At 32.2% G+C, this 12645-nt stretch overlaps 2 protein-coding genes across 2 annotated transcripts; one reads left to right on the top strand and one right to left on the bottom strand.

The window, feature by feature from the left end:
• The first annotated feature begins 7405 nt into the window (after positions 1–7405).
• On the top strand, positions 7406–7912 carry LOC119675612. The gene has a single exon (XM_038086818.1). It carries the CDS (start codon positions 7406–7408, stop codon positions 7910–7912), a length of 507 nt encoding a protein of 168 aa, XP_037942746.1.
• Positions 7913–8739: 827 nt separating this feature from the next.
• Positions 8740–10479, bottom strand: LOC119675611. The gene has a single exon (XM_038086817.1). The coding sequence runs from the start codon at positions 10477–10479 to the stop codon at positions 8740–8742; it is 1740 nt and encodes a 579-aa protein (XP_037942745.1).
• Between the last annotated feature and the right edge of the window lie 2166 nt (positions 10480–12645).

The following is a 12645-nucleotide window of genomic DNA, read 5'->3' as shown; positions in this document are numbered from 1 at the left end:
CTCGAAGTTTTGCGTCTCAGGGGTTATCAAAAGTGTTGGAAGGGATTATCAGGTGTGTGACCAGTAGGTTTGAGTACACGCATACGTGATGAGATATTTCTTCCTTGATTGTCGTAACACGTAGTTGTTTATGCAACTGTTTATTCGTTATATATCTAGGTGTAGTGTTCTAGATTGGACACTGCCACGTTTGAGTCTGCTGCAATACCCCATAATTGGACTCCATAACTCTATATGTGGGTTTTAGTACATTTTCGTATCTTAGCAGCTCATTATCAAATGATAATTTCGATTGGATTAAAATTGAGTATGCGTTTTTATGTTGTGTTTTGAATTAACTGTTATTGTCACTCGTAATTACACAAAATTACTATAAGTCACTTTGTGGTGATTTTAAGTGCTATGTTTACTGTATTGTCTATATCAACTAATTCGGTTTTTTAAATCAATTTGTTATTTTGGCCAAAAATCTGCTTAACTGACACAGATAGTTAAAATACTTTTGAAAGATGTTTGAAAGATAGAGCAAAAGACAGTTTAAAATATTTTTGCTATTCTTGCAAAACACAAAAGCCTTTCAAAAAACTTTTCTCATTTGATATCTCTCCCATATATGACACCTTTCACTGTCGCACCCGTTATATGTAGAACAGCGTTATTATTGCGTGGATGAGTAGAGTTATAACCAAAAGCGCGATAGGTTCGTTATTTAAATTGGATTAATACTAATGACTTAAGATTCCCTGTCTTCAATATCGCATTCATATTCTTGAAACTTAAAAATGTTCTGAATTGCTTTGAACTTCAGGAATATTTTATTAATTATTTTTAATTAATATGATGACTTACAACGAACTATTGGCAAGAGAACAGAATAACGTTTATGTTAAGTTAGATTAGGTTATACCGGCAATCACTAGGGGATCCGCTTAGACCTATTGGCCCATTGTGTTACCGTATACAGTGGAAACCCAGAGCTTAACACCACCTAGAGCCTTTGGCGAAGCTTAAAATGCTGTTGGAGGTCTTGTACTTGATCAAAATCCTCGAAAAGGGGGTTCCTGAAGTATTGAGTCGCTGCAGTGCATGAGCTGGGTAAAGACAGCGCAGATGAGAGGTAGAGAGTATTCCCTACAGCTGCGACAGGTAACGTTTATATTAACCACTAAAAATTCAAGAATTATACATGTAGTTTACATGAAATTAGAACTAAACACAGCTGAAAACTAGTCGAAATAGTTTGAAGTACGGAAGTGAAAGCAAAAATTGTGGTTAAGCTTATTGCAATGTTTCAGAATCGTTTCAATATATATGTGAATTTATCTATTTATTCCAGATATGATTTATGAAATATTTATCCCTTATTAGAACCTGGTAGTTTCACTCATTGGAATATGTTTTTAGTGCTTAGATAGCATCAATATTAAACTAACAATAAGTTTAAGTTTCGTAATGTTTTTACTTTAAAATAGCGCACTACGAAAATCTTTGCACTCCTCAATTAAATTTTAACATCATGGGTTAACCATTCCAGACAGTTGTAATAATGTTTTATAAAAACAACTCAATTTATAATAATATCGAAGGAAATGAAACAGAATGAAAAGTAACTTAACTGATACTGTACGGGTGAAGAAATTTCGAAAATATTATTACCACAATGTGAAGACTAGTAAAATATAGGCAGCTCAAATAGGAACAATTTCATTTAACCGACCGTCATTTAACTTCTATACAACAATTTAATTATAACGAAAATATAAATAATAATGCAAGCAATATTTATGGGGGGCTATTGTATAAAAGTTAAATATAAAAACGTAACATTAGAATGGTGAAATATTCTATATCTTAATTACAAGTTTACGAAATATCTGCTTATGGACTCGAGTGTTTCCAAACAATCATCATAAATATTTGGTACAATATATTTTTTCATAATAGTTTTAAATATATAATATATAAATATATTTAATATAAATATGATTCAATTTAGTTTCTTAAAAATATTGATCAAATACGTTTCTTAAAACTTCCGTGATTTAGAAAAATTTCCATTATCAGAACCAAGATACTGAGTAGACAGCTACATAACAAAAAATAAAATATTAAGTCGATATCTTCTAGTTTGAGAGATCCCATTTGTTCTTGCTTCTTATATTCGAGTTTTTCATGTGTAAAATGGTTATGTACTGTATAATCGTAGTATGAATTGCGCATCCAAAGTTCGAATAATCCAAATGCTTGTAGTTGCAAAACCACCTCTTTAATTACTTCTTCATATACAGAATTTTCTTCCAATGGTATGCTCAATGGAATGCTTGTTATACACAGCTCACGATTAAATCGAAATATTGGACGAGGAAATGATGATTGCATTGAATTTATTAGTGGCCATTGCCAGCTTGGAATAATGTATGTGAAATTATCATTAAGCCCTAGCAGAGCTTTCTGATATTCTTCCATTGATTCTAAAAGTGTGCATTTTTCAGCAAATTGTTTCAGCTTAGAATTGAATATATCATACATTTGTTTTGGGATTAAAATTTTATTTGATGATTTCATAAAATCATCCATGTTACGAATGCGAGCTTTATAAGGTGGATGTGTTAAGTACGTTTGAAGAGAAGCTTGATGTAAAGTGCTAAAAATGTATCCAGTGAGAAATAGATTTGATGTGATAAACACTGTCAACCAATTAACATTCGTAAAATTGAATGGAAAACTTTGTCCCAACAATCCACGAAATACCTGTGCGTTTATTATGATATCAGGTAATTGATGTTTAAACATGTGACGAGTTTGCTTGTATGTAAAATCCACCAAATATAACAGAATAGAAAATAGACCATAAAGACCGATCAAATACAATGTCATATAAGATAGAATTAGTTTCAAAAAACTTTCTCGTACTGTCAATTTAGCCTCAACTGGCACTAATAAACAGTATCTTGCCACAAAAATTGGATATGAATACGATTTGAAGATATATTTGAAAAAAGTTAAGGCCGGTATATCAATACTCTTGTTATTCAAAAGAGCGTTTATCTTAGTATATGAAACTGTTTGTCCTGTCTTAGTAAGATCTGACAACTCTAAAGTAGCATTTAAGTATTGTGCAATATAATACATAAATGTTCCTAAATAGCCCGCTAATCGAAGTTGGCCTTTCGGATCATTGTATAACAATGCGCTGAAAGAGTTCCGATCGGGAATCGTTCGTAATGAATAACCGAAATGGTTAAGTTTGTTTCTATTCTTATCATACACTCCATTGGAATTATTTTTGTTATAGTGGATTGATTTAACTTGAATTCTGGGAAAAATTAAAAATGTATAATAAATGTTATATTGCAAAGGAAAATTTTGATGAAGTGCAACCACATGTGACATATGTTGATCCTGACAATATTGAAATATCTCATTCAAATAAGGTATGTCGTAAAGAGCTGTGTTGTTAGTTCCATTTCGTGCAAAACGTAAGATGATATGACTGGACCGCTTCTGATGAATATTTTGAGAAAGAGTGTTGAGTATTACTTTGTTTTGTGGCCTTTGGTTCTGGTTCCCCCAATTCTTCATGCAAACCACAACGAGAAAGTGATTATTAATCACTTCTTTTAGTAGAAATGTTTGATGTTCGGTTAGGAGAAGGAGTGGAAATTTGTCCTTTAATTTAGCCACGTCAACACAACTATGATCTTTATGGGATAATACAACAAGAGTTGAATATGCTTCTTGTTGATACATTTTCTCTATGAATTCTAAAAATTCGCCATCGTGTGCTTCGTCTTGTACTATTGAATATTTAACTTGAAGCGTTGAAGTGTTGATTAGTGTTAATGAACTCAGATAAATCAGACAGAAGTGTAGAATACTATGCTGTATGAGCACCATATCTGCGAATAAAGTTTATTCAAAATTACAAGTGAAAATTAAACTTTTGATAAATTTACTCTAAGAATTAATGTTCTTGATTTAAATACTTAACTGATTGATGTACAATATATCAAAAGTGTTTATTATTGCGATTTTTTATATTTTGTGTGCTTCACTGGGGTAGACCGAAACCAATAGTTTGGTTTTGGACTTACACTCTGTGTAGATACTTGCATGAGATACGTTTTCCATGTTCAAAATAAATCAACATATATTTAGTGTTAATTGATGTCGAACTGATTCAGAACTGCAGTTAAAAGTAATTAATGAGGTTTGCGTGTAATCCCTATATATGGAAAAGTAATTTTTTGTTAAATTATTTAAATGAAATTACAATAAAATTTTTTCAGCAAATCAGGTCTCAAGTGTTTGGCAAGTTACAATGCTCATATATTTTAAAATAGTCGTTTCCATATAATTAATAATTGTTAATATCTTTTGATATACGTGCAGTACTGATACTTATTGTTGGCATGAATCAAACGAATGTTTGTGAAAACTGCTTTATGAAGAACTATTTTGGATTGAACAGTAAAAATTGTAGTAGACGTGTATGGGATTTATGGAAATCCTCACACATTTAATTGTACAGGCCCGATTTCAGTAAGAGCATAAAGCATATTAAATCAGAATATAATCTGAATAATTATCTATCTAGTGTGAAATTTCGCAGTTTATTTAAAAGTAATGTCTCGTTGAAAATTGTTTTGTCGGTATTACTTAAAGTTATTGTATGCGATTCAAGTCTCAGATCCATATTTGAAAACGGATTTCACGAATGCATTGCACACATCAATCTATGCCATCTATCTATAGATGGCTTTGGCGGTGTTACTGGAGTAATTGTCTGTAATATTACAAAATGGTGTGATGATCGAAATTACTGTAAAAGGTAATAGCATTGAAGAAGTCAAATTGGTTTCAATTTGGTGTAATGAACCTCCGAACCTCCGGTGCCTAACCATATCGGATTGTTTTGGCCAATGATAGTCAGTTTTTTAAAACATTTCAACACCAGTCTTGATGTCAATTGATGAAAATTGATAGCCTTTCTTGCTGTCTGACTACCAATTAAGATGGCCATTGTATGGTTCTTGTAGTTACGTTCAAAGTTAAGTATACACATCTGTTTTTTACGTAAATTTTTGCTCGAAAGATAGTTATTTTCACCCTTTTGAAGTCATTCAGCTTCTTGACATTTTCCTTCTTTATGCATATGGACAGGTTTTCAGCCAAACCTGTAGGTCAGTTTGCAGTTGTTGGGCTGAATCTGAAATCGCCTGCAGAACTATAACATTGATACACATCTTCAGCAGATTACTATTTTGCATATAAAAAAACTGAAATACAAATATAATTGTTGCGAAATTGCCTTCAACATTTTTATTCGATTTGTTTAGTCTCTGAGGTCTGTGGACACTCGACGATAATTTGTTTGATGGAAATCTGTGGTAAAATGATATGTTGTTTCTGTCTTTTTTATTAATTTTAATAACTGAACTGCTTAATTTCAAAGAGTAACATAATCTAAAAACTATCGATAATTACAAGTATTTCTAATGTCAAAAATTATTTGTTTTAATAATAAAACAATAGTTACCAATATTGTGAATTTAATGAAATCATTAATGCAAATAAAATCGTGTTATTATAAATAATGTTGATATAAATGCACGCTTTTGAAAGCTTATAATATATATCAAACTTTGACTTTTTTGTTTTTATTATGCCATCAACTTAAAAAAATCGGTACTGCCCTTATTTCATGTCTTTTAAAGTAAAATCCTCATCATTTAACATATTAATTATGTTAAGTACAGAGAAAAATGCTTTCGTCACCTAAAGAATGCTTTAATTTAATATAACTTATTACTTTAGCAGAAGTAGAGGAATTTATTGCCAATCCAAGTAATATAATTATACTTTAAAACATATTTCAATCAACAATACTTAATTCCGCCTGAGTCATTCATTTTGAAAATATTTTTGATTCTTCCACATATTCTAATGAAACTATTTCTAAAGAAGGCCAAATTATTGGTTCTAATTAGAATGCATTTAAATCTTAAAGTGGCAATTCAGAATCAAAAGACCTTATAGATCAGGAAAAATTGGGACATATATTCTTCTTCTAGGTGCCTTGTCCGCTTCGAACGTTGGCTAACATGATTGCTATTTTGATTTTATCTGTAGCTTCTCGAAAAAGTGATCTTGTAGTTTTATTAAACCATTGACGTAAATTCTTCAGCTAGATATCTTTCGTCTTCTAGGGCCACGTATACCTTCAATTTTGCCTTCAATGATTAATTTTAGTAGTCCGTACTTTTTCGGATGCCTCAGAATATGACCAAAAAACTCCAACTTTCGGCGTTTTACTGTCTCTAATATTTCTGTCTCTTTGTTGACACGCTGAAGTACCACTGTATTTGTAATTTTTTCTGTCCAGCTTATTTTGAGCATACGTCGGTAGCACCACATTTCAAAGGGCTCGAGTTTGTTCATCGATGCAACAGACAGCGTCCAGGCCTCTGTCCCGTAGAGGAGTATAGAGAATATATAGCACCTCTTATTCTAAGCGGTAATGACAGCTCCCGGGTACACAGCTAGTTTTTCATTCTGATAAAAGACGACCTGACTTTTTTAATTCGGATACGTATTTGTTTACTATTATCCCATTGCTCATTAAGCTGACATCTCAAGTAATTGTACTTATCGGTTCTTTACAGACAAACCATGGAGCATTGGTAATTGTTCTTATGATGTTGTTTCGATATCGTTGTATTATCTGTCGATTTGACTCAGATGTGCAACCCCAGAGTTGAGATTCGTAGGCCCAAATTGGACGTAGTACCTGCTTATATATTATTTGCTTGTTTTCGATTGGCATAACGGAATGTCATCCAAGTAGCCACTTAATTGAGTTGAACTTAAGATTTAGTTCTTGACTTTTTTTTTTTGACGTGTTCACACCAACAAAGTCTCGTATCAAGTGTCATGCCAAAGTATTTAGCTGTATTTGCATATGGAATTTGTTGGCCATCAATATACAGAGGTATATTTTTAATTTGCTTATATGTGAACATAACATGTACAGTTTTCAAGATATTTAGTTTTATTTTCCACTCTGGGCTAATATCACTCTAGCACATGATTGAGAGCGGCTTGAACGTTCCTTGTTGCAATGCATTCGGTATTTTCCACTGACAGTAGAGCCATATTGTTCGCAAAAGTTACAATTGTTGTGTTACTTAAACACGGAATATCATGTGGAACGCCCGCTTTTATTGCACATATATACGAATATATGTTTTCGCATTTAATTCTGAAGTATCTCTCAGAAAGATATGATTCTAGAAGTATTGCGTAGTCCATTGGCAGGATCATTCTTATTTTATGTATCAGACCTCTGTGCCACACTTTGACGTTTTAAATATGTATATGTAGTCTAGGCGTCAGTTCCGCTGAAATGTTGTACGGAAACCCGTTACGTGTTCCAGGACAGCTGTTGTCACAGAAATGCCAAAAGCCAGGTGAAACCGATTTCGTTTCATCACTTCGTAATGCATTGGCTCAACTGAAGACAATCAACGGCAGCAGACACGGGCATCACCCAGTCTATGTTCCGAATGACCTCCTAACCAGCAAGTTTGTGTTCGTGCGTGTCGATCGGGTGAGAGCTCCATTGGAACAGCGGTATGAAGGTCCGTTTCAAGTTCTTCAACGAGATGAAAAATATTTCGTAATTAACAGAAGAGGGAGCAGGTGCACCGTCTCGTTAGACAGATTAAAACCAGCTTATTTGACTAACGATGAACTTACCGGCAAGCAGTTTTCGCCACTTCCTTTAGTCAATCATGAGCGGAAACAAGCATCCGAGAAGAAGGTTCTTAAACCGTCGGCCGTTTCTTCAAAGGTTTCGCGTTCTGGCCGAACAGTGCATTTCCCAGCGAAGTTGTGTGACTACCGCGAGTAACTTCTCTTCATGTGTAGCGCGTCGTCGCCCGTACTCCGTCGCTAGGAGGGGGGTACTGTGGCGACCTAGTAGGCTACGTCATTAGTTATATCGGCGACTGCAAACTGCGCCTCAATTTGCGCGAACCAAATTTCTGGTCTTTCGTGCCAAAATGGCGGTACCTTGACGGACACACGATTCAGATTACCTTCTCGTAATTCGTTCTCTCGTTGCACCGCTGCGGCTTCGTTGCTCGTTGGCAAAGACATGATGTTTGAAAGTGTTGCTCGCAATAATATATTTCAATTAATTTTGAAAAACGTAACCGTTCGTTCAGATCACGTCGGGGTCACCAATTTAGCTAGGGTCTGTTAACCTTGCTAATAAATAAAACTCTCAAAATTTATGATGTTAATAATCTTTTAATTAAACTTTTTACACGAGAGAAAAATGGAAACGTTTTCCACAATCTCAAACAGAAACTAGAAAATATTTAAAATTGAATTTTCCTTTTTAAATTCAATAAAAGCATAGCCTACTGGGTCGCCACATAACTATTATAACGAGTCATGTTAATATATATTACATATTGTCAGTCATACCTGACAGATTGTAATAAAATAAATGAATTACAAAAAAAAATAAAAAAACTATAACTTTACAAAGTATCTGCTTATAGAAACGAATATTTGCAAACAATTACACAAATGAGTAAATATCTGGTAAAATATTCATTTTTTATAAATGTTTTGCAATATTTTAAAACTATGTTTTAATTGAGTTTTTTCAAAATAATAAACAATATCTCAAATTTAAATTCAATTTAGAATGAATTAATATCTTAAAATTTATAAATTTTTCAAAGTATCACGACTTATGCAGATTTCCATTATCAGAACCAAGATACTGAGTAGACAGCTACATAACAAAAAATAAAATATTAAGTCGATGTCTTCAAGTTTGAGAGCACTCAGTTGTTCTTGCTTCTTATATTCGAGTTTTTCATGTGGAATATGATTATGTGCAGTATAATCGTAGTATGAATTGCGCATCCAAAGTTCGAATAATCCAAATGCTTGTAGTTGCAAAACCATCTCTTTAATTACTTCTTCATATACAGAATTTTCTTCCAATGGTATGCTCAATGGAATACTTGTTTCACACAGCTCACGATTAAATCGAAATATTGGACGAGGAAATGATGATTGCATTGAATTTATTAGTGGCCATTGCCAGCTTGGAATAATGTATGTGAAATTATCATTAAGCCCTAGAAGAGCTTTCTGATATTCTTCCATTGATTTTGAAAATGTGCATTTTTCAGCAAATTGTTTCAGCTTAGAATTGATTGTATCATATATTTGTTTTGGGATTAAAATTTTATTTGGTGATTTCACAAAATCATCCATGTTACGAATGCGAGCTTTATAAGGAGGACGTGTTAAGTACGTTTGAAGAGAAGCTTGATGGAAAGTGCTAAAAATATATCCAGTGAGAAGTAGATTCGATGTAATAAACACTGTTAGCCAATTGACATTCGTAAAATTGAATGGAAAACTTTGTCCCAACAATCCACGAAATACCTGTTCGTGTATTACGATATCGGGTAATTGATATTTAAACATATGATTAGTTTGCTTGTATTTAAATCGCACTAAATGTAATAGGATAGCAAATACACTATAAAGACCAATCAAATACAATGTCGTATAAGATAGAATTAGTTTCAATAAACTTTCTCGTACTGTCAATTTAGCCTCAATTGGTATTAACAAACAGGGTTTTGTCACAAAAATTGGATATGAATACGATTTATATTTATCAATACATCTGAAAAAAGTTGACGCCGGTATATCAATACTTTTGTTATTCAAAAGAGCGCTTATCTCAGTATATGAAACTGTTTGTCCTCTCTTTGTAAGATCTGACAACTCTAAAGTAGCATTTAAGTATTGTGCAATATAATGTATAAATGTTCCTAAATAGCCCGCTAATCGAAGTTGGCCTGTCGGATCATTGTATAACAATGTGTTGAAGGGTTTTTCATCGTGAATCGTTCGTAATGAATAACCGAAATGGTTAAGTTTGTTTCTATCCTTATCATACACTCCATTGGAATTATTTTTGTTATAGTGGATTGATTTAACTTGAATTCTGGGAAAAATTAAAAATGTATAATAAATGTTATATTGCAAAGGAAAATTTTGATGAAGTGCAACCACATGTGACATATGTTGATCCTGACAATATTGAAATATCTCATTCAAATAAGGTATGTCGTAAAGAGCTGTGTTGTTAGTTCCATTTCGTGCAAAACGTAAGATGATATGACTGGACCGCTTCTGATGAATATTTTGGGAAAGAGTGTTGAGTATTACTTTGTTTTGTGGCCTTTGGTTCTGGTTCCCCCAATTCTTCATGCAAACCACAACGAGAAAGTGATTATTAATCACTTCTTTTAGTAGAAATGTTTGATGTTCGGTTAGGAGAAGGAGTGGAAATTTGTCCTTTAATTTAGCCACGTCAACACAACTATGATCTTTATGGGATAATACAACAAGAGTTGAATATGCTTCTTGTTGATACATTTTCTCTATGAATTCTAAAAATTCGCCATCGTGTGCTTTGTCTTGTGCTATTAAATTTTTAATTTGAAGCGTTGAAGTGTTGATTAGTGTTAATGAACTCAGATAAATCAGACAGAAGTGTAGAATACTATGCTGTATGAGCACCATATCTGCGAATAAAATTTATTCAAAATTATAAGTGAATATTAAATTTTTGGTAAATTTACTTTAAGATTTAATGTTAACTGATTGATGTACAATATATCACAATTGTTTATTATTGCGATGTTTTATATTTACTGTGTCTCTCTCGGGTAGACAGAAAACTTTGAATATTTACTTGTATGATATACGATTTCCATGTTCAAAATAAATCTACATATATATGAAATGTTAGTAGTTAGTGTCGAACTTATGTAAGAGTTCAGTTAGAAGTAGTTAATGAGGTTTGCGTGCAATCATTGTGTGGTTTATATATTTTCAGAGTTTTTTAACGATTGTTTTTAAATTTGACATAAAAAAGTAATTATTTGTTTAAATATTTAATAAATTTAATGAATATTTACTAATATATATCCTCAATACTCACATATTATAAAAAAATCATATCCATGTTGTTAAAAATGGTTAAATATCTTCTGATACACGTACAGAACTGATACTTATTCTTAGGATGAATAAAAGCAATGTTTGTGATTTATCAAAAACTATTTTGGATTAAACAGAAAGAATTGTAGTAGACGTGTTTTAGACTAGTAAAAATTAATTTAGATATGTAATTAGAAATCAGCTTATGCTAAGGTGTAAATCTAACATGAACAGTATTTTCTTATGTAGGCCTGATATCAGTAGGAGCTTAAGCTGCCCACGTAGAATCTCAGTTAATAATAGTCTAGTGTTAAATTTTGCAGAATGTTAAGTTATTTTTTGGTCTAGTTGAAATTGGTCAGTCGACACAGGGTTTGTAGGTTTTAATTAAAGCCATTGTTAACGACCCATGTTCCGAATGCATCTACCAATCTTTGCTGCCGGTGGCGGTGTACTCATCAGGATATATTAAGATGCAGCTGTTTCATGATCAATGTGAAATTCACTATGACGTGTATTGCACGTCTTCTGTTCAAATATAGTTCGAGTTCAATAGATTTTGAAAACTATCAAACCATGTAATAACCATGTAATAATAAAACAGGGTCAAAAGATACCCGGAATTTCTGTTTTGGAGAATTTCCAGTATGTGAATTGGGCTCAAAATATATACAAAAGAAAACCCATTTTATAACCATATTTACGGAAAATTTCATTTTAATGTTTCTACTGGTTTAGAAAATATCGAATTTTAATTGCCTTATTTTTATTTTGATGCACTATGCGATGCTTTTTCAGAACTCTGCAGGATAGATAACGTAATAGGTTTATAGTCCATTAATGTAGTCCAATTGCTGCCTTCGGTGCACTGAATTCGAATCTGGATTGGTATGCCACGGATTCCGTTGTTTCTTTAAACTATTTTAAAAAGTCAATTATTTTACCTGTTGCATTGGTTTATTGAGCCTAATTAGTGTTTCTATATTTTTTTAAGTACAACCAATGTTAAGTTTATACTTACATTAAATTGCGTGTACTGAGTAGTTAATTTTTACTTTTCTCCTTAACTTAATTTCACTCCACCAACATTTTCTTTTTTGTCACATTGTACAATTCGTGTTTTTTGTGATGATTGGCACAAAATTTTATTCAAATATTGAAGAAGTTTTTATGACCTCAATTCATGCTGTGGGTTCAGTTTCAGAAGCTCTTAGTACTACGATTATGAAGCACATTGGATTGTTATAAAAAAATATGAGTCCTAATAACTTATATAAGGCATATAGTTAATTGTAATAGATCAGTCGAAGTATTTTAAGGATTCATTGCCAGTCAATGATTATCCAAATCAATCAAGCAAAATAAAACGTTTAAATATATTGTAAATATATTTACATTTTGTAACAAATGCAACAAATTCAAAATTGATTAACATTGTTCAAAAGTTACGAATTGGTCACTTAACTATTAAGCCTCCGAACAATGACCTATGTCATACTATGTGATGATATTATGAATTGTGACAATTATGGGTTTATTAAAGAGATAAATGAAACTAATTCTTCTTGGTAATCATCTGCAAATAAATAAAATCTATTT

Source organism: Teleopsis dalmanni, chromosome 2 (assembly GCF_002237135.1).
Source record: "Teleopsis dalmanni isolate 2A chromosome 2, ASM223713v2, whole genome shotgun sequence".
NCBI classification, from domain to species: Eukaryota; Metazoa; Arthropoda; class Insecta; order Diptera; family Diopsidae; genus Teleopsis; species Teleopsis dalmanni.
The sequence above is the reverse complement of the archived record's forward strand: the minus strand, read 5'-3'. Positions and strand labels throughout refer to the sequence as shown.